At 37.9% G+C, this 22768-nt stretch overlaps 1 protein-coding gene across 7 annotated transcripts in view; it reads left to right on the top strand.

Annotated features, from left to right (window-relative positions):
- The window catches only part of ICA1L (islet cell autoantigen 1 like), a 76110-nt gene that overhangs the window by 3383 nt on the left and 49959 nt on the right, over positions 1 to 22768 (top strand). For all 7 annotated transcript variants that reach the window (XM_037741431.1, XM_017536820.2, XM_017536821.2 and 4 more), the window contains 3 exons: positions 15443 to 15611; positions 17830 to 17902; positions 22139 to 22262. In XM_037741431.1, coding sequence (XP_037597359.1) covers positions 15450 to 15611; positions 17830 to 17902; positions 22139 to 22262 — 359 coding nt within the window. In that variant the 5' untranslated portion in view covers positions 15443 to 15449. The remainder of the gene's footprint in view (positions 1 to 15442; positions 15612 to 17829; positions 17903 to 22138; positions 22263 to 22768) is intronic.

Below are 22768 nucleotides of genomic sequence, written 5' to 3'. Positions count from 1 at the left end.
TTTTAGTCCTTTGAAGATTCTGGATATCAGCCCTTTGTCAGATGGGTAGTTTGCAAAAATTTTTTTCCATTCTGTTGGTTGCCAATTCACTCTAATGACTTTCTTTTGCTGTGCAGAAGCTGTGGAGTTTGATTAGGTCCCATTTGTCTATTTTGGCTGTTGTTGCCAATGCTTTTGCTGTTTTGATCATGAAGTCTTTGTCTATGCCTGTGTCCTGAATGGTTTCGCCTAGATTTTCTTCTAAGGTTTTTATGGTGTTAGGTCTTATGTTTAGGTCTTTAATCCATCTGGAGTTAATTTTAGTGTAAGGTGTCAGGAAGAGGGGGTCCAGTTTCTGCTTTCTGCACATGGCTAGCCAGTTTTCCCAACACCATTTATTAAACAGGGAATCCTTTCCCATTTCTTGTTTGTGTCAGGTTTGTCAAAGATCAGATGGTTGTAGATGTGTGGCATTGCCTCCGAGGCCTCTGTTCTGTTCCATTGGTCTATATCTCTGTTTTGGTACCAGTACCATACTGTTTTGATTACTGTAGCCTTGTAATATAGTTTGAAGTCAGATAGTGTGATGCCTCCAGCTTTCTTCTTTTTGCTTAGAATTGACTTGGCTATGTGGGCTCTCTTTTGGTTCCATTTGAAGTTTAAGGTGTTTTTTTCCAGTTCTGTGAAGAAGGTCATTGGTAGCTTGATGGCGATAGTGTTGAATCTGTAGATTACTTTGGGCAGTATGGCCATTTTCACGATATTGATTCTTCTTAACCATGAGCGTGGAATGTTTCTCCATCTGTTTGTGTCCTCTCTTATTTCGTTGAGCAGTGGCTTATAGTTCTCCTTGAAGAGGTCCTTTACATTCTTTGTTAGTTGTATTCCTAGGTATTTTATTCTCTTTGTAGCAATTGTGAATGGCATTTCATTCTTGATTTGGCTCTCTTTAAGTCTGTTATTTGTGTATAGGAATGCTTGTGATTTTTGCACATTGATTTTGTATCCTGAGACTTTGCTGAAGTTGCTTATCAGTTTCAGGAGATTTGGGGCTGAGACGATGGGGTCTTCTAGATATACAATCATGTCATCTGCAAATAGAGATAATTTTACTTCCTCCTTTCCTAATTGAATACGCTTTATTTCTTTTTCTTGCCTGACTGCTCTGGCTAGAACTTCCAATACTATATTGAAGAGGAGTGGTGAGAGAGGGCATCCTTGTCTAGTGCCAGATTTCAAAGGGAATGCCTCAGTTTTTGCCCATTCAGTATGATATTGGCTGTGGGTTTGTTATAAATAGCTTTTATTATTTTGAGATACATTCCATCAATACCTAGTTCATTAAGTGTTTTTAGTATAAAGAGCTGTTGAATTTTGTCAAAGGCCTTCTCTGCATCTATTGAGATAATCACGTGGCTTTTGACTTTTTTTGATCTTGCTCCTCTAGCTCGTTCAATTTTGTTTATGTGGTGAATTACATTTATAGACTTGTGTATGTTGAACCAGCCTTGCATCCCCGGGATGAAGCCTACTTGATCATGGTGGATACGCTTTTTGATGTGCTGTTGCAGTCAGTGTGCCAGTATTTTATTGAAGATTTTTGCATCTATGTTCATCATGGATATTAGCCTGAAGTTTTCTTTTCTTGTTGAGTCTCTGCCAGGTTTTGGTATCAGGATGATGTTGGTTTCATAAAATGATTTGGGAAGGAATCTCTCTTTTTGGATTGTTTGGAATAGTTTCAGAAGGAATGGTACCAGCTCCTCTCTGTATTTCTGGCAGAATTTGGCTCTGAACCCGTCTGGACTTGGTCTTCTTTTGGTTGGTAGGCTATTAATTGCTGCCTCAACTTCAGCCCTTGTTATTGGTCGATTCAGGGTTTTGACTTCTTCCTGGTTTAGGCGTGGGAGGATGCAAGTGTCCAGGAATTTATCCATTTCTTCCAGGTTTACTAGTTTATGTGCATAGAGTCGTTTGTAATAATCTCTGATGATAGTTTGTATTTCTGTAGAATCTGTAGTGATATCCCCTTTATCATTTTTTATTGCATCTATTTGATTATTCTCTTTTTTATTAATCTGGCTAGTGGTATGTCTATTTTGTTGATACTTTTGAAAAACCAGCTCCTGGATTTATTGATTTTTTGAAGGGTTTTTTGTGTCTCTATCTCCTTCAGTTCTGCTCTGATCTTAGCTATTTCTTGTCTTCTGCTAGCCTTTGACTTTTTTTGATCTTGCTCCTCTAGCTGGTTCAATTTTGATGATAGGGTGTTGATTTCAGATCTTTTCTTGCTTCTCATGTGGGCATTTATTGCTATATATTTTCCTCTAGACACTGCTTTAAATGTGTCCCAGAGGTTCTGGTACATTGTGTCTTCATTCTCATTGGTTTCGAAGAACATCTTTATTTCTGCCTTCATTTCATTGTTTATCCAGTCAACATTCAAGAGCCAGTTGTTCAGTTTCTATGAAGCTGTGCGGTTCTGAGATAGTTTCTCAATTCTGAGTTCTAACTTGATTGCCCTGTGGTCTGAGAGACTGTTATGATTTCCATTCTTTTGCATTTGCTAAGGAGAGATTTACTTCCAATTATATGGTAAATTTTAGAGTAGGTGTGATGTGGTGCTGAGAAGAGTGTATATTCTGTGGATTTAGGGTGGAGAGTTCTGTGAATGTCTATTAGGTTTGCTTGGTCCAGGCTTCAGTTCAAGTCCTGGATATCCTTGTTAATTTTCTGTCTTGTTGATCTGTCTAATATTGACAATGGGGTGTTAAAGTCTCCGACTTTATTGTGTGGGAGTCTAAGTCTCTTTGTAAATCATTAAGAACTTGCTTTATGTATCTGGGTGCTCCTGTATTGGACGCATATATATTTAGGATTGTTAGGTCTTCTTGTTGCATTGATCCTTTTACCATTATGTAATGTCCTTCTTTGTCTCTTTTGATCTTTGTTGGTTTAAAGTCTATTTTATCAGAGACTAGAATTGCAACTTCTGCTTTTTTTTTGCCCTCCATTAGCTTGGTAAATCTTCCTCCATCCCTTTTTTTTGAGCCTTTATGTATCCTTGCATGTGAGATGTGTTTCCTGGATACAGCATACCGATGCGTTTTGGCTTTTTATCCAATTTGCCAGTCTGTGTCTTGTGATTGGGGCATTTAGCCTATTTACATTTAGGGTTAATATTGTTATGTGTGAATTTGATACTGCCATTTTGGTGCTAGCTGGCTGTTTTGCCTGTTAATTGATGCAGTTTCTTCATTGTGTCAATGCTCTGTACCATTTGGTATGTTTTTGGAGTGGCTGGTTCAGATTTTTCCTTTCTATGTTTACTGCTTTTTTCAGGAGCTCTTGTAAAGCTGGCCTGGTGGTGATGAAATCTCTGAGTACTTGCTTGTTCATAAAGGATTTTATTTCTCCTTCACTTATAAAGCTTAGTTTGGCTGGGTATGAAATTCTGGATTGAAAGTTCTTTTCTTTAAGGATGTTGAATATTGGCCCCCACTCTCTTCTGGCTTGTAGGGTTTCTGCTGAGAGATCTGCTGTGAGTCTGATGGGCTTCCCTTTGTGGGTAACCCGACCTTTCTCTCTGGCTGCCCTTCGCATTTTCTCCTTCATTTTGACCCTGGTGAATCTGACGATTAGGTGCCTGGGAGTTGCTCTTCTTGAGGAATATCTTTGTGGTGTTCTCTGTATTTCCTGTACTTGAATGTTGGCCTGCCTTGTTAGGTTGGGGAAGTTTTCCTGGATAATATCCTGAAGATTACTTTCCAGCTTGGATTCGTTCTCTCCGTCACATTCGGGTACACCTATCAAACGTAGATTAGGTGTTTTCACATAGTCCCATATTTCTTGGAGACTTTGTTCATTTTTTTAACCTTTTTTCTCTAACCTTGCCTGTTCGTTTTATTTCATTGAGTTGATCTTCGACCTCTGATATCTTTTCTTCTGCTTTGTCAATTCAGCTATTGAAACTTGTGTATGCTTCATGAAGTTCTCCTGTTGTGTTTCTCAGTTCCATCAATTCATTTATCTTCCTCTCTAAGCTGTTTATTCTCATTAGCATTCCATCAAATCTTTTTTCAAGGTTCTTAGTTTCTTTGCATTGGGTTAGAATATGTTCTTTTAGCTCAGTGAAGTTTCTTATTACCCACCTTCTGAAGGCTGTTTCTGTTAATTCATCAGACTCGTTCTCCATCCAGCCTTGCTCCCTTGCTGGTGAGGAGTTGTGATCCCTTGGAGGAGGAGAGGTGTTCTGGTTTTGGGTGTTTTCATCCTTTTTACGCTGGTTTCTTCCCATCTTTGTTGATTTATTTACCTGTAGTCTTTTAGTTATTGACTTTCATTTGGGATCTCTGAGTAGACATCCAGTTTGTTGATGATGAAGTTCTTTCTTTCTTTCTGTTTCTTAGTTTTCCTTCCACCAGTCAGGCGCCTCTGCTGTAGGACTGCTGAGGTCCACTCCAGGCTCTGCTTGCCTGGGGATCACCTGCAGCAGCTGCAGAACTGTAAGGGTTGCTGCCAGTTTCTTCTTTTGCTATCTTTATCCTAGAAGGATATCCGCCAGATGTCAGTCTGAGCTCTCTTTTATGGGGTGGCTATTTTGATATACGGGGGTCATGGAGCTGCTTGAGGAGACAGTCTATCCTTCATAGGAGCTCAAGTGCTGAGCCATGAGCTGCGTTGTTCCATTCAGAGCTGCTGGGCAGGTACGTTTAAGTCTGCTGCAGCAGAACTCATAAACACCTTTTTTTTTTTTCCCAAGTGCTCTGTCCCGGGGAGNTCTGATATCCTTTCCTCTGCTTGGTCAATTCCACTGTTGAAACTTGTGTATGCTTCGCGAAGTTCTCATGTTCTGTTTTTCAGCTCCATCAGTTCACTTACATCCCTCTCTAAGTTGTTCCTTCTCGTTAGCTTTTCATCAAATCTTTTTTCAAGGTTCTTAGTTTCTTTGCATTGGGTTAGAACATGTTCTTTTAGCTCAGCGAAGTTTCTGTTACCCACCTTCTGAAGCCTGTTTCTGTCAATTCATCAGACTCATTCTCCATCCAGCCTTGCTCCCTTGCTGGTGAGGAGCTGTGATCCCTTGTAGGAGGAGAGGCGTTCTGGTTTCAGATGTTTTCATCCTTTTTGTGCTGGTTTCTTCCCATCTTTGTGGATTTATCCACCTGCCGTCTTTGTAGTTGTTGGCTTTCAGATTGGGTCTCTGAGTGGATGTCCAGTTTGTTGATGATGAAGTTACTTCTTTCTGTATCTTAGTTTTCCTTCTAACATTCAGGCCCCTCTGCAGTAGGACTGCTGAGGTCCACTCCAGGCCCTGCTTGCCTGGGGATCACCTGCAGCGGCTGCAGAACAGTAAGGGTTGCTCTCAGTTTCTTCTGCTTTGTCCCAGAAGGATACCCGCCTGATGTCAGTCTGAGCTCGCCTTTATGAGGTGACTGTTTGGATAAATGGGGGTCAGGGAGCCGCTTGAGGAGACAATCTGTCCTTTGTAGGAGCTCAAGTGTTGAGCTGTGAGCTCTGTTGTTCATTCAGAACTGCTGGAAAGGTACATTTAAGTCTGCTGCAGCAGAACTCATAAACCCTCCCTTTTTTTTTTCCCCAGGTGCTCTGACCCAAGGAGTTAGGGCTTTATTTATAAATCTCTGTCGTGCTGCTGCCTTTTTAAAGGGCTGCCCTGCCCAGGGAGGAGGCAGCTTAATCACTGTCTATCTGCAGAGGCTTTGCTGAGCTGCTGTGGGCTCTGCCCAGCTGCTGTGTGAACTTCACTGCAGTCCTGTTTATATGGGTATAGTTAGAACTGCCTCAGCAATGGTGGCCCACCTCTGTAATGGTGGACTTTCTCTAATGGTGGGCTGCCTCAGCAATAGCAGGCTGCCTCAGCAATGGCAGACTACCTCTGTAGTGGTGGACTGCCTCGCTAATGGCAGACGCCCCTCCTCCACAGAGCTGGACCATCCTGGGTTCAACTGTGCTTGCTGTGAGACTCTCAATCCAGAGCATTTCAGATTGCTGTTTTTTTGTGGGGGTGGGAATAGCCGCGCTTGCTCACCTGGCTCCCTGCCTCAGACCCCCTTTTTTTTTTCTTTTCAGTTGAACAGGTAACTCTGTCTCCCAGGTGTTCCAGTCGCCTGTTGAAAAGGTGCCAGGATCTGTGTGATTTTTATATGGCAACCCACTGTGCCAGCTGAAATAGCCGTGCTGAGATTCATGGCACTTCTTTGCCCAGCAATCTCCTGGCCTGGCTCCCTGTTTCAGTCCCCTTTTTTATCAGTTGAATGGGCGACTCTGTCTCCCAGGAGCTCCAATCACCAGCTGAAAGGGCACCTGAACCCATGTATTTTGTGCAGAGACCTGCCGCACCAGGGCACTGGCCAAAATGGCATGCTGGCCAAAACAGCTGTGCTGGCTACCCGTGGGGCTCCTCTGCCTGGGAATCTCCTCATCTGTGAGCAATAAAAATCCATCTGTAAATGCGGCATCCACTCACCCTCTGTGCTTTCTCTGGGAGCCGCAATCCTGAGCTACTCCTAATCGGCCATCTTGGATCCTACCCCGCCACATTTTCTTTATCCAGTCTATCATTGATGGACATTTAGATTGGTTCCAAGTCTTTGCTCTTGTGAACAGTGCCGCAATAAACATATGTCTGCATGTGTCTTTATAGTAAAATGATTTATAGTCCTTTGGGTATATACCCAGTAATAGGATTGCTGGGTCAAATGGTATTTCTAGTTCTAGATCCCTGAGGAACCATCACACTGTCTTTCACAATGGTTGAACTAATTTACACTCCCACCAACAGTGTAAAAGCGTTCCTATTTCTCCACATCCTCTCCAGCATCTGTTGTTTCCTGACTTTTTAATGATTGCCATTCTAACTGATGTGGCATATCTCAATGTGATTTTGATTTGCATTTCTCTAATCATCAGTGTTGATGAGCATTTTTTCGTGTTTGTTGGCTGCATAAATGTCTTCTTTTGAGAAGTGTATGTTCATATCCTTTGCCCACTTTTTGACGGGGTTTTTTCTTGGAAATTTGTTTAAGTTCTTTGTAGATTCTAGATAGTAGTCCTTTGTCAGATGGATAGATTGTAAAAATTTTCTCCCATTCTGTAGAGTGCCTGTTCACTCTGATGATAGTTTCTTTTGCTGTGCAGAAGCTCTTTAATTAGATCTCATTTGTCGATGTTGCCTTTTGTTGCCATTGCTTTTGGTGTTTTAGTCAGGAAGTCTTTGCCCATGCCTGTGTCCTGAATGGTATTGCCTAAGTTTTCTTCTAGGGTTTTTATGGTTGTAGGTCTTACGTTTAAGTCTTTAATCCATCTTGAGTTAATTTTTGTATATAGTGTAAGGAAGAGATTTAGTTTCAGTTTTCTGCATATGTCTATCCAGTTTTCCCAACACCATTTATTGAATATGGATTCATCTTTCCCCATGGCTTGTTTTTGTCAGATTTGTCGAAGATCAGATGGTTGTAGATGTGTGGCATTGCCTCCGAGGCCTCTGTTCTGTTCCATTGGTCTATATATGTGTTTTGATACCAGTACCATGCTGTTTTGGTTACTGTACCCTTGTAGTATACTTTGCAGTCAGATAGTATGATGCCTTTAGCTTTGTTCTTTTTGCTTAGGATTGTCTTGGATATATAGGCTCTCTTGGTTTCATATGAAATTTAAAGTAGTTTTTTCCAATTCTGTGAAGAAAGTCAATGATAGCTTGATGGGGATTGCGTTGAATCTATAAATTACTTTGGGCAGTATGTTCATTTTCTTGATATTCTTCCCAACCATGAGCATGGAATGTTTTTCCATTTGTTTGTGTCCTCTCTTATTTCCTTGAGCAGTGGTTTGTAGTTCTCCTTGAAGAGGTCCTTCACATTCCTTGTAAGTTGTATTCCTAGGTATTTTATTTTCTTTGTAGCAATTATGAATGGAAGTTCACTCATGATTTGGTTCTCTGTATGTCTGTTATTAGTGTATAGGAATGCTTGTGATTTTTGTACATTGATTTTGTATCCTGAGCTTATCAACTTACAGAGACTTTGGGCTGAGATGATGGGCTTTTCTAAATGTACAATCATGTCATCTGCAGACAGAAAAATTGATTTCCTCTCTTCCTATTTGAATATCCTTTATTTCTTTCTCTTGCCTGATTGCCCTGGCCAGAACTTCCAATACTATGTTGAATAGGCGTGGTGAGAGAGGCATCCTTGTCTTGTGCTGGTTTTCAAAGGGAATACTTCCAGTTTTTGTTCATTTAGTATGATATTGGTTGTGGGTTTGTCATAAATAGCTCTTACTATTTTGAGATATGTTCCACCAATATCTAGTTTATTGAGAGTTTTTAGCATGAAGGGGAGTTGAATTTTATTGAAGGACTTTTCTGCATCTACGAAGAATAATTATGTGGTTTTTGTCATTGGTTCTGTTTATGTGATGGATTACTTTTATTGATTTGTATACGTTGAACCAGCCTTGCATCCCAGGGATGAAGCCAACTTGATCGTGGTGGATAAGCTTTTTGATGTTCTGCTGGATTGAGTTTGTCAGTATTGTATTGAGGACTTTTGCATCGATGTTCAGGGATATTGGCCTGAAATTTTCTATTTTTGTTGTGTCTCTGCCTGGTTTTGGTATCAGGATGATGCTGGCCTCTTAAAATGAGTTCAGGAGGAGTCCCTCTTTTTCTATTGCTTGGAATTGTTTTAGAAGAAATGGTACCAGCTTCTCTTTGTACCTCTGGTAGAATTCGGCTGTCAATCCATCTTGTCCTGGACTTTTTTTTTGATTGGTAGGCTGTTATTTGCTGCCTCAATTTCAGAACTTGTTATTGGTCTATTCAGGGATTTGACTTCTTCCTGGTTCAGTCTTGGGAGGGTATATGTATTCAGGAATCTATCCATTTCTTCTAGATTTTCCAGTTTATTTACATAGAGGTGTTTATAGTATTCTCTGATGGTAGTTTGTATTTCTGTGGAATCAATGGTGATATCCCCTTTATCATTTTTTTATTGCATCTATTTGATTCTTTTTTCTCCATTATTAGTCTGGCTAGTGGTCTATCTATTTTGTTGATTTAAAAAAAAAAAAAACAGCTCCTGGATTCATTGATTTTTTTTTTTTTTGAAGGGTTTTTTGTGTCTCTGTCTCCTTCAGTTCTGCTCTGATCTTAAGTTATTTATTGTCTTCTCCTAGCTTTTGAATTTGTTTGCTCTTGCTTCTCTAGTTATTTTAATCGTGACATTAGGGTGTTAATTTTAGATCTTTCCCACTTTCTGATGTGGGCATTTAGGGCTATAAATTTCCCTCTACACATTTCTTTAAATGTGTCCTAGAGATCCTGGTGTGTTGTATCTTTGTTCTCATTGGTTTCAAAGAACATCTTTATTTTTGTCTTAATATCATTATTTACTCAGTATTCATTCAGGAGCAGGTTGTTCAGTTTCCAAGTAGTTGTGTGGTTTTGAGTGAGTTTCTTAATCCTGAGTTCTAATTTGATTGCCCTGTGGTCTGAGAGACTGTTTGTTATGATTCGCGTGCATTTGCACTTGCTGAGAAGCGTTTTACTTCGAATTATGTGGTCAATTTTAGAATAAGTGCAATGTGGTGCTGAGAAGAATGTATATTCTGTTGATTTGGGGTGGAGAATTCTGTAGGTGTCTTCTTGTTCCCCAGATGAGTTCAAGTCCTGGATATTCGTATTAATTTTTTGTTTCTTTGATCTAATTTTGACAGTGGGGTGTTAAAGTCTCCCACTATTATTGTGTGACAGTCTAAGTTTCTTTGTAGGTCTCTAAGAACTTGTTTTATGAATCTGGGTGCTCCTGTATTGGGTGCATATATATTTAGGATAGTTAGCTCTTGTTGCATTGATCCTTTTACCATTATGTAATGCCCTTCTTTGTCTCTTTTGACCTTTGTTGATTCAAAGTCTGTTTTATCAGAAACTAGGATAGCAGCCCTACTTTTTGTATTCCATTTGCTTGGTAAATATTCTTCCATCCCTTTATTTTGAGCCTTTGTATATATTTGCATGTGAATGGGTCTCCTGAATAAGGCACACTGATGGGTCTTGACTCTATCCAATTTGCCAGTCTGTGTCTTTTAATTGGGGCATTTAGCCCATTTACATTTAAGGTTAATATTGTTATGTCTGAATTTGATCCTGTCATTATGATACTTGCTGGTTATTTTGCCTGTTAGTTGATGTAGTTTCTTCATGGCATTGAAGGCCTTTTACAATTTGTTATGTTTTAGGAGTGGCTGGTACTGGTTGTTTCTTTCCATGTTTAGTGTTTCCTTCAGGAGCTCTTGTAAGGCAGGCCTGGTAGTGACAGAATCTCTCAGCATTTGCTTGTCCGTAAAGGATTTTATTTCTCCTTTGCTTATGAAGCTTAGTTTGGCTGGATATGAAATTCTGGGTTGAAAATTCTTTAAGTATGTTGAATATTGGCCCCCACTCTCTTCTTGCTCATAGGGTTTCTGCCAAGAGATCCACTGTTAGTCTGATGGGCTTCCCTTCATGGGCAACCTGACCTTTCTCTCTGGCTCCCCTTAACATTTTTTTCCTTCATTCAACCTTGGTGAATCTGCCGATTATGTGTCTTGGGGTTGCTCTTCTCAAGGAGTATCTTTGTGGTATTCTCTGTATTTCCTGAAGTTGAATGTTGGCCTGCCTTGCTAAGTTGGAGAAGTTCTCCTGGATAATATCCTGAAGAGTATTTTCCAATTTGGTTCCATTCTCCCTGTCACTTTCAGGTACACCAATCAAATGTAGATTTGGTCTTTTCACATAGTCCCATATTTCTTGGAGGCTTTGTTCATTTATTTTCACTCTTTTTTCTCTAATCTTGTCTTCTCGCTTTATTTCATTTCATTGAGTTGATCTTCAATCTCTGATATCTTTTCTTCCACTTGATCAATTTAGCTATTGATTCTTGTGTATGCGTCATGAAGTTCTCCTGTTGTGTTTTTCAGCTCCATAAGGTCTTCTCTAAACTGGTTATCCTAGTTAGCAATTCGTCTAACCTGTTTTCAAGGTTTTTAGCTTCATTGCATTCAGTTAGAACATACTCCTTTAGCCTCAAACTCCTGGGCTGAAGCAATTCTTCTGCCTCAGCCTCCTGAGTAGCTTGGACTACAGGGTCACACTGCCATACATGGCTAATGTTTTTTAAATTTTTTTGTGGATATGAAGTCCTGCCGTCTTGCCTAGACTGGTTTTGAGCTCCTGGGCTCCAGTGATCTTCCCCCACAGCTTCCTAAAGTCCTGGAATTACAGGCCTGAGCCACTGTGCTCCCACCACTTTCATTTTTAAAAGGACAGTTTCAGTAGATGTAGAATTAGGGGTCAACAGATCTTTTTTCTTTCAGTACCTTAAATATGTCCTTCCATTTAGTCTGACTTTTGTTGTTTTTATTGAGAACTGACTTATTTGTATTTTTGTTACCTTGTGTGTAATGTGCCACTTTTCTCCATTGCTTTTAAGATAGGTTTTCTTTGCTATTTTTTTTTTTTTCTATCTGGATTTAAGTGGTTTGTCTATGGTATGTATATTTGTGTTTTCTTTGTATTTATCCTGTGTGGAGTTTGTCAGTTAGCTTATTGGATCTGTAAATTAATATCATTAACAAATTTGGGAATGTTTTACTTTTTTGAATATTTTTCTGTCCCATTCTATCTCTTCTCTTCTTTTGGTTCTTCTTCCTCCTCCCATCCCCACCCCAGTTTTTAGATTGGTAATTTTTGTTAAGAAGAAACTTTCACTTCTGCCATCTTCAGTTTTCTCTTTATCCTGTCCAGTTATTATTATTATTTTTTTTTTTGAGAAGGAGTCTCGCTCTGTCACCAGGCTGGAGTGCAATGGTATGACCTCAGCTCACTGCAATCTCCACCTGCCAGGTTCAAGCAATTCTCCTGCCTCAGCCTCAGTAGCAGGGACTATAGACACACACCACCATACCACCTAGCTAATATTTGTGTTTTTAATAGAGACAGGGTTTCACCATGTTGGTCAGGATGGTCCCAATCTCCTGACCTTGTGATCTGCCTGCCTCAGCCTCCTGAAGTGCTGGGATTACAGGCATGAGCCACCACGCCCAGCTCTATTATTTTTTAAAGAGGCAGTCTGTCACTCACTCTGTCACCCAGGCTGGAGTACAATGGCATAATCATGCCTCACTGTAACCTCAAATTCCAGGGTTCAACAGATCCTGTTGTCTCAGCCTCCCAAAATGCTGGCATTATAGACATGAGTTTCCACATTCAGCTTCAGTGAATTTTAAATTACAGTTACTGAACTTAGTAACTGGAGAGTTTTGCTTGTTTTCTAATATTTTCAATGTGTTCATTTATCATGCATACATCCTACATTAAGTCTATCATTGTTAATAGTTGATTTAAAGTAATTATCTGATGATTGCAGTATCTGGGAAAGCTTTGGGGTCTGTTTTTATTGACTGCTTTTTCCCCACTGGAGTATGGGTCACATTTTCCTATTTCTTTGTATGTCTAGTGTTTTTTTATTGAATACTTGGCATTTTGAATGATGCATTTGAGAGATTCCGGATTCTGTTTTACTTCTCTAAAACAGAATTTTTGTTCTTTAACCGGACTAAACTCAAACTCCAGACTGTCTCCTCTCTAGTGATAGTGCCAAAATCTTCACTTAGTTATTTCATCTTTCAGTGGCCGATTTATGCCACTATTCCTGGGTTTCCCTCCCTTGCCTCACAGTTAGTTTAGTGATTCACACAGGTCTTGGGAGGACTTTATATACATATTTTGGGGTTTACCTCCTCTTTGACTTCTTCCCTTTTATGAAATCCCTCCTAAATATCTGATAGTTCTGCCAGCATTGAACTCTGTTATCTGATATATCAATCCCATAAGACTTGGCTTCCTGCCTAACCTACCTCCAGTGGCAAGCACATTTAACAGTGCCCTGGGTCATAAAAACCACAAATGTGGGCCGGGCATGGTGGCTCACACCTATAATCCCAGCACTTTGGGAGGCTGAGGCGGGTGGATTGCCTGAGCTCAGGAGTTCGAGACCAGCCTGGGCAACATGGTGAAACCCCGTCTCTACTGAAATACAAAAATTAGCTGGATGTGGCAGCATGCGCCTGTAGTCCCAGCTACTCAGGAGGCTGAGGCAGGACAATAGCTTGAACCCAGGAGGCAGAGGTTACAGTGAGCCCAGGTCGCGCCACTGCACTCCAGCCTGGGTGGCAGAGTGAGACTTTGTCTCAAAAAACAAAGCAAAACAACAAAAATACCCCACAAATGTACAAATCTCACCTCCTGCAGATTTATCCTCCCAGTCACTTTCTCCTTTTGCCAGGGAACGTGTGCCCTCTGCAGGCAAGATAGTTTTCAGATATAGAGGAGTTTATTACTGTCAAATTTCCAATTAGATAGGTTACTCTTTCTTTTCCAAGAAGAAGATACTGAGAGAGTGGTTGCGAGGAAAGGAATATATTGTTTGAGCTACATCAACATGGAAGTTGACGTAGGGAAGAGGTATTCTTTCCTGATACTCCCTAGCATTTTGTTCTCCTAATTGATAGAGCCTAAACCAGCAGTCAGTTTAGTAGAAGAGATTAACAGTTTGTCATATGGTTGGACTGCTTATAATTATTTTAAAATTGGGGGTGGAAGGAAGGAGGAGGAGGACTGAAAGCAGTTGAGAGCAACCGAAAGCGTAAAGAAACTGGATGGGAAAGAAAAACTAAGTTTCCCTCAAGACACTAGATGTATCAGAACAGTATAATGCTTATATCAAATCCATGCTCCCTATGTACCCAAATTAAGTTCCCACATTATTTTCTATTCCAAATTATTTCCAGACAAATTATCCAGGGTAACATATTTGGAGGTTTGGCAATTAAATGATAACTAATATATACTGCCCAGGAATCTAGGAAGATATCCAAAGGCTAATAACCCAGAGGATATCTGGAAAATTGGCCATGTTGTGGACTTTACAGCTTGTCCTTGTTCATTTTATGCTTTTTATTTAAATCTACTTTGTCTGATATTAATATAGCTATCCTAATTTCTTTTTGTTAGTATTTATTTAACTGATATATCTTAACGCATATCTTTATCTTTCTTTGTCATTTTGCTTTAGATGAATCTCCAATACCGTATAGTTGAATTTTGATTTTTTTAATGATTTGAGATTCTTTGTATTTAAAAAGAAGTTTGCATCTATCATACTAAATAATATAATTGTTCTTCGTCTTCCATCTTCTTTTTTGTACTGTTTGTTATATTGCCTTACTCCTGTTTTACTCACTTGGTCTTTTGCTTTTGCTACAGTTTTTCTGGCTGTTTTGTTTTACCCCCAGTAATTTGGAAATTAGACTTCCTGTTTTTATTTAATTAGTAATTACTTCAAATTAAAAGAAAGTGAACCTCTATTTCGTTACTAACATGAAAAATAGAATAGCATCTATTGATGTGCCTGGAAAGAACTAATGAGTCACATACTTGAGCATTTCCCTTTTGTTCCTACTCTTACAGTTTGTTGGAATAATTTGGGTTTTAGATCCAAATTGTTATTAGTATTTCTTCTTTTTACATATCCTTAAGAAATACTTTTCACATTTGCATTTCCTTATATAGCCATGTTAACCTTGTTAAGAATAACTTCTTAGACATTAATTTTTATGTTTACAGTTTACAATGTCCATCTGTATTTCTTTTATAAGGTATCTTCCCTTATACCTAAGGACTTTATTTGTGTAGAATTTATTGGACATTAAAATATTTCTTTGAGTGATTTTTTAAAGAGTATGTGTTGGAATCTTTGCATATCTGAGAATATTTATTAAATGGATGTTTGTCTGACATAGCAATTATAACTATAGGAACTTTTCCTAAGGAACTGATAGTATGTAAAGATATATGTACAAGTTTGTTCATTTTGCAGTTTTATTACAAAAGTAAAACTTAGAAAGTAATAAACATCTATAAATAGATATCCGTCAAATAAAATATCTTTTCTAGACATAATTGTAAAATCATAAGTTTTATTACCTTTGTCATCCAACTGAAATTAATGTAAATATAATTAATTTTTTGCCTGTTTCTTGTGCTAGTTGAAATTATACATTTAGACCATATAAAGCAAGCATTAGCATGTTTGACTGTGATGATTAATATTAGTGGCCAGGTGTGCTGGTTCACACCTGTAATCCCAGTGCTATGTGAGGCCGAGACAGATTACTTGAGCCCACATTATAGTGAACTATGATTGCACCACTACAGTCCAGCCTGCGTGAGGGAATGAGACCCTTACTCTTTAAAAAAATTGCATTTAGTACCTTTTTTCCATTTGTCAAATTAAATATTGGCTAGCTAAACATTTCTTACTGTTATTATATAAATTTTATTCTATTATTATTATTATATAAACATATTTTTTTAAGAAGTTCAGTTTTAGTCTGTTCATTTTAGTCACTCCATGGATTCCTTTGGGCAACCCAGACCAGAAGATAATCAGTCAGTAGTGAGCAGAATGCAAAAGAAATACTGGAAAACTAAACAGGTCTTTATCAAAGCAACAGGAAAAAAAGAGGATGAGCACTTGGTGGCATCTGATGCTGAACTGGATGCTAAACTTGAGGTAAATTTGAGCATTCTGTGTATTGTCTATTATTTGGGACACCATGGGGGACTGCAACAAGTTTTCAAACTGGAGAGCTTGTGGGGATAAATGCAAATTTGATAATAGAATGTTTAGTTGTATCCAGCTGTCAATTAGAGCTCTGAATAGGAGGTCACACAGTTCTCACAAACTGAGAATTTGCAAAATTGGTATTCACTAAATTAGATAAAATATGAAGTTTCTCTGGCATACATATTATAATTTTTAAGCTAGTGAATTAATAACAATCCCAATTAAGACCATATACTTATTATATATCATGTCATACTGTTTTGTAGTACTTTGATGTGAAGTCTTATACCTCACTGAGATAATTAAATAGTGAATGAAGAGTTATTATTTCTATTTTACTAAAAGATAGAGTTAATGAAATTATTTCCTAATGCCTTTTTTTGGCTGTTTTTTATTTTAAATAAATAATTGCCATGGAACAATTTTAAACCAATAAATGGTTTAAAGTAATTAGGCTAATTAGCGAAGAGTTTCATGTAAATGAATACAGAAGTCTGAATTTTTAAATGCAGGTTTACTAACTCAACATATATATTCTAATTCAAGCTAACTCTTTCAAATATTTCCAAGCAGATATTCTGTTATGCTTGGAATATAATCATTATGGTGGGATTCTTCCAAATATGGGTCTAATTAAACTGGTCTTGATCAAGTATTTTCTTCTGCATAATCTTATGTCATTGCCAAAACAAATATGGAAATACATAAAAATTTACAAGCTTTTACTGTTTCTGTTGAAAAGTATTCTTAGGATTCAGTGACAAATGTGTAAAAGTGAAGACTTTATTATTATTGGTGTTGTACGTTTTAACACAACTGTATATTGTTCCAGATTTATTCCCAGAGAAGTGAGAATCTATGAGGTTTTGATATTGTTTTACATTGTTAGGTCATCTGTGGGTGACGTGTTTTATATTCAGTGTAAATCTGTCCATTAGATAAATATTTGGAATCAACCAAGAACTTTCTCTCACATTTGTACTACTTTTTAAGAATGAGAAACAGTTTTATTATAAAAATAAAAAGCACTGGTACGTAAGTCTTGAAAAGACCTGTGGAAAAAAAAATCAAGCACAATCACTTCATCCTAGTAGAACTACCTTTTTTGTATTCTTTTCTAATCTTCTTCCACATTCATTTAAAACAGATTTTACAATTGCCAAATTCAGGTACCAACTGCACTTCAAACATGTCTAAACTTATAAGGAAAATTGATGCCTTCCCGTCCTTTAATATTTTAGTGTTTATTATCAGTCTTCTGTAGGTTTGATCAAACATCAAACTGCTCTAGAGATGGAATGTGCAGGTTTCTTGATGATAGTGGGCATTTGACAATCAAAGGGTTAGGGCTTAATACTACACAGCAGTACCAAGGTCTTTTTTAACTAAGTCACATAAAAATTCTTCAGTGAAGATGATTCTGAACAGACAGCCCTTGCTTAAAAAAAAAAAAAATCCTCATTGTAGCACTTTGTGAGAAGGCTGTACACTAAAACGTATGCCAGCTTATTTATCTGGGAACACCTACATTTATTTGTGTGAAGAGTTATGTCATGTGTATAGTGTGTCCTCATCTCAAATTTTCATGTGCTTAATTTTGAAATGAGAGACTACTGGATATTTTCTTTTCTTTTAGCAATTAGCATCAGTAGTAATCAAATAATATCTATGGAAAATTCTAAACAAAAAACTTAAAAATAATTTATATTTGATGTTGTAATACATTATTTAATTTTTATAGTAAATTTACTAATCTGTTTTGCTTAGACCAATATGGGAGAAAAGCCAAGACTTGGAGTTAACACTTTCTAAGGTTATCTGTACTCTGTTCATCTGTGGTTGGCAATATTTGATGCAATTTATATTAGATCTGTCTTTTTGTTATTTAGATAGTTTCGGGCTGAGTTGAGGACAAACTCTTCAGTTTCAATTTTTTGTTTACTCCCCTATATTTATCATCATTTTTTCCAACTCTCATGGGAGAATATACTTTCTACATCAGACGTATAACAAAAATTGAAGTATGTCAAAGCCAAGGAAAAATAGATATAATGTTTTTAAGATAGATATAATACCTATAAGAAAATGTTATGCTTTTGGAGTGCTTATAACATACATTTGTTTATGATTCTTTAAATTGTCCTAATATAATTTATATTTCAAGGTTTTTCACTCCATTCAAGAGACATGCACTGAACTTCTGAAGATAGTCGAGAAATACCAGCTAAGACTCAATGGTATGAAATTATAGATACCTGTATGATAATATTTGTTAGCATTTTTTAAAATTAAAGATTTAATATAAAACTAGTAAAACTATTTTGTGAATAGCTTCTTATGACAAAATATGAATATTTATAGTGACCTGTTCTCAAAGGCCCCGGTATTCTGTCCCTTTTTCCCTCAGTTAATCAAATCCTCTGACCCAGATTTATTTTTTGCTGATATTCTTTTTTTCTTTGAGACAGGGTCTTCCTCTGTTACCCAGGCTAGAGTGCAGTGGTGTGATCACAGCTCACTGCAGTCCCCACCAGCTGGGCTCAAGTGATCCTCCCACATCAGCCTACTAAGTAGCTGGGATTACAGGCCTGTGCCACCATACCTGGGTAATTTTTGTATTTTTTTGTAGACACAGAGTCTCACTATGCTGCCCAGACTGCTTTCAAACTCCTGGCCTCAAGTGATCCTCCTGCCTCAATCTCCCGAAGTGCTAGGATTACAGGTGTGAGTCACCATGCCCAGGCCTGCCTAGCATCTGAAATGGATTTGTTTCCATCACTTAAATCTCTTTCTCTTGACTCCCACTTGCCCTTGCAGTTAAATTCCATTCCTCTGCTCCTCCTTGCAGAAAAATGTGATGTAATTATCTGTATGCATGGTCTCTGTTCCTTTCCTTCCACTTTCTCTTGTACTCACTCCAGTCAAGTTTTATCTCCATCACTCTACTAAATTTCTCTTGTCGGGGTCATGATTAGCTAACTCCTGTCTAAATCTGGCTTATCACATTATTTAACACAGTTTATTATTTTCTTTGCCTTGATACACTCTCTTCACTTGGCTTTCCTGGTTTTCCTCCTACTGGTCACTCCTTCTTGGCATCTTGCCTTTGCCAATTCTCTTCTCTTTTGGACCTGTTCAGGTTGAAACTCAATCTTTGTATCTCTTCTCCTTTTTTAATTACAGTGGGCCTACTGGACATGGCTACCTCTCTAATTACAAGTCCTAAAAACCTTCCCCTCTTTAGCCATATTAATATCTTATACAGTAGGCCTATCTGCATAGTGGAATCCCTAACTTCCTTTGGGTATTTGGTCAAATTTCATCTTTTTAAATGAGGCCTTCCCTGAACTGTATATCTAAAATGCAGTACTCCCTGCCCTCAGAGGGCACAAAAAATACAATATCCCTTTCCCCCAAAACTCCCTGAACAGTTAACAGTATTCAACATTCTATGCATTTATCTGTTGTTTGTCTTCCCACCACTAGATTATACCCTCCTTAAGGACAGAATTATAATATATTGTTTATTTCTGTGCCTCCAGTCTAGAAACAATGTCTAGCATATGGTCAGTACTTGATAAATATTTGATTTCAGTGAATCAATAATTTTTCTCATGTAGCTATGTAAATTAATCTCATTGCTTTATAATCAAAGCTTATACATTGTCCCATTAAATAAAGAAATCCAATAAAGCATGGTTATTCAAGTTGGCTTTTTTTTTTTTTTTTTTTTTTGAGATGGAGTCTTGCTCTGTTACCCAGGCTGGAGTGCAGTGGTGCAGTCTTGGCTCACTGCAGCTTCCGCCTCCTGGGTTCAAGCAATTTTCAAGCAATTCTCCTGCCTCAGCCTCCTGCATAGCTGGGACTACAGGCAAGTGCCACCATGCCCAGCTAATTTTTATATTTTTAGTAGAGATGTCATTTCACCATTTTGGCCAGGATGGTCTCGATCTCCTGACCTCGTGATCCACCTGCCTCCCAAAGTGCTGGGATTTACAGGCGTGAGCCACTGTGCCTGGCCCCAAGTATTTGACTACCTGCCATTTGCTTTTCTCAAAGAAATAGTTGAAAAAAACAACTTTTTTTTAACAAAAAGAGAGATGATACAAGTAGTATGTAATTGAGTTCAGAATAATGATACAGACTTAACTCCGAATTCCTAAAAGTGAAAAATAACTGTGGATAAGAGTAATTGGTAATGGGAACTCCATAAATAGGAATTGAGGTAAAACTTTAAGGATTTATAGAAGTTGAACATGTAGAGGAAAGAAGAGACTTAGAGTTTAAAGAGCTTAAAGAATGAGAACAGCCTGCATGGGCAGAAGAGTTTGTTATTGAAACTAATGGGAGGATAAAGGAACAAAGGAAATTTGGGGTTCAGATTACCAAGCAGTAAATGGCCATCTGGCCATCACAATCACTGGACCAAGTGACTCCTGTGATAGAAATGAAAGTGTGAAAAAAATCAGCAAGTTTATATACCCTGAAATCCCTAGATCTTTTAGCACCCTGGTGGAGCTTTTCAGGATAAGGAAGAGATACATATATATAGATTTAATTATGTATTTTTCACTTCAAGATTGTGTATAAGTATGTGATTTCTTGAAGACAATTGTATTAATACATCTATTGGGTGTAACATCAGACAAATGCAGTAGGTTAGTCCAGCACCATAACTTTATGGGAATCTCTTGACTCAGGGGAGAACATGTCAGGGAGGGGTCTCTGTAGATTTTGGCAGGGAGTTCCCAACATAGAAGCAGCACAGATTATCCTCATTGACTGCTTTTTCTGCAATGATAAAGGTAAGCTTCAGTGATCATTTATATTCAGTTGATACTTGATAATGAAGTATTCCAAGTACTCAAAGTGCTTTCTAAACCATCATACCCAAATGAATATTTTCTAGTAGTTTTCATTAGGGTATATTTTATGAAGTTATGATTCAAAGGAAGTGTATAAACTGTACATCTCTCAAGTAATCAGCATTAAATTAGCATGACTCCCCAAACCCCATTCACTCTGGATCAGGTCAGTTGTTCATGGTTTTATTAGAGATGAGACTACAGACTGTAGATACCTTCCTTATTACACCATTGTGCTCTCCTTGGTCACCCTTGTAGGCATGGTGGGGGGAACAGGGGAAATGGGGAGCCAGCATGAGGAGGCCTGAGTTCTGTTGCAGCTCCACAAGTAGCCAGGCACTTCCCTTTCACTTTTAACTTTGATTTTTCTATCAGTGAATTAGGATAAAATTAGGCATGACATTTGTTGTTGTTTATTCACTTTAAGCTTATAATTGGAGCACTGTGGGCTTTCCCCCTCATTAGTCTTACTGTGGTTACAGGATCAGCTTACACTAGATCAGAGTTTCTTAAATTGTGGTGAAGTACTTTTTATTTTTGTTTGTTTCATGGTTTACTTTCAATCTGTTGTAAACTGATACCTTTGTAAAATTCAATAAAAATGGATTTTTAGCTGAGCACTGGGACTCGTGCCTGTAATTCCAGTGCTTTGGGAGGCCAAGGTGGGAAGATGTCTTGAGGCTAGGAGTTTGAGACCAGCCTGGGCAACATAGTGAGACCCTACCTCTAAAATAATTTTTTAAAAATTACCTAAGCACTGTGACTCATGTCTGTAGTCCCAGCTACTCAGGAGGCTGCAGCAGGAGGATCACTTGAGCCCAGGAGTTCAAGGTTACAGTGAGCTATGATCAAGCCACTGAACTCCAGGCTGGGTGTTAGAGGAAAACCCCATCTTTTAAAAAAATAACTTTTAGAAAAATGAAATAAAATACATGAAAAATGTATTATAAGCTCACTTTATTAGATTTGACAAATATAAAATGCTCAGTCAAATTGGTAAAAGTCTCTACACAGTCATTCTCAGTTTCTTTACTTCTTTGCTTGTCACAGCTTGGTAACAGAGGATTCTGGACCAATACTAGTCCATGGCCCACACTTTGAGCAGCAGTGCACTAGATGACAGTTTGTTTCCCTGCCCCCCCACTCATTTGTCTGCTATAGATGACAATGTTTAGGGTTGCTGGAGCAGAACTCTGGACATCTGTGGGTCTGGAATACCAAGCATGGGAAACTGAAGCCAGGATGGGAGTCAAGAATTAAGTTAACAAGTTTAAATAGGAAGCAAATACTTTGTAGTGGTCCTAAAATACATCTCTGCACATTTGAAAATGCATCATTTATGGCTTTATTTTGTAGTTTTGAGGGATTTTTGTCACTAAAAATCAAACCATCTGAAGTGCTGATAAGAAGCCACATTCCCTAAACCTGTGGAAAGCAGAGTCTCTGGAAATGGAGCCTGGGAATTGCATTTAAAAAATAAGTCTCTCTTCTTCTTTCCCCAAGTAAATCTTGTATAGAGAGTTATTGCTGTGGGAATTTTAGTTGTGTGTATGTTTTAAACAAATGATGTAAAGGAAACAATTAACTACACTGTAATTTTTTTCCTAGTTATATCAGAGGAAGAAAATGAGCTAGGGCTCTTTTTAAAGTTTCAAGCGGAACGGGATGCAACTCAAGCTGGCAAAATGATGGATGCCACTGGCAAGGCACTCTGTTCTTCAGCCAAGCAAAGGTTTACCATGGTTGTTCATCATCTCGAATCTGTAGTCAATCTGATAGTTTTGACATATGTACTTAAATTTTCATATTTGTAAAGATCACTGTTCAGCCTAATAAAGGGTTAAACAAAAATATATTGCAGTTATATGTTTTGACACCTAATTCTTAATTACTAATTTTGTATGCAAAATAATTATTTAATGATTAATGTTCTTGATTGCTAAATTTCTAGAAATAGCCTTTAGGCCTGTATTTATTTTTCTTTTATTTCCCCTACAATCAGACAAGTGTCAGTTATATCTCTCAACTGGTTTAATGTAACAGTCACAGAATAACTAACATCTTAAAAATGTATATTTTCTTTTTTTCGATTTCACTTTTTGATACTATACTGTAAATATATTGGTACTTTTTAAGTAGAAGAAATTTTTTCTTCTTAATTGCATGCTTTCCAGTCATTATTTCAGTTTCTAATATAATGATACCTGCTGCAAAGAATCTTCTATAATTACTAAGCAT

Source organism: Cebus imitator, unplaced genomic scaffold, assembly GCF_001604975.1.
Source record: "Cebus imitator isolate Cc_AM_T3 unplaced genomic scaffold, Cebus_imitator-1.0 Scaffold101, whole genome shotgun sequence".
NCBI lineage: Eukaryota > Metazoa > Chordata > Mammalia > Primates > Cebidae > Cebus > Cebus imitator.
The sequence above is the reverse complement of the archived record's forward strand: the minus strand, read 5'-3'. Positions and strand labels throughout refer to the sequence as shown.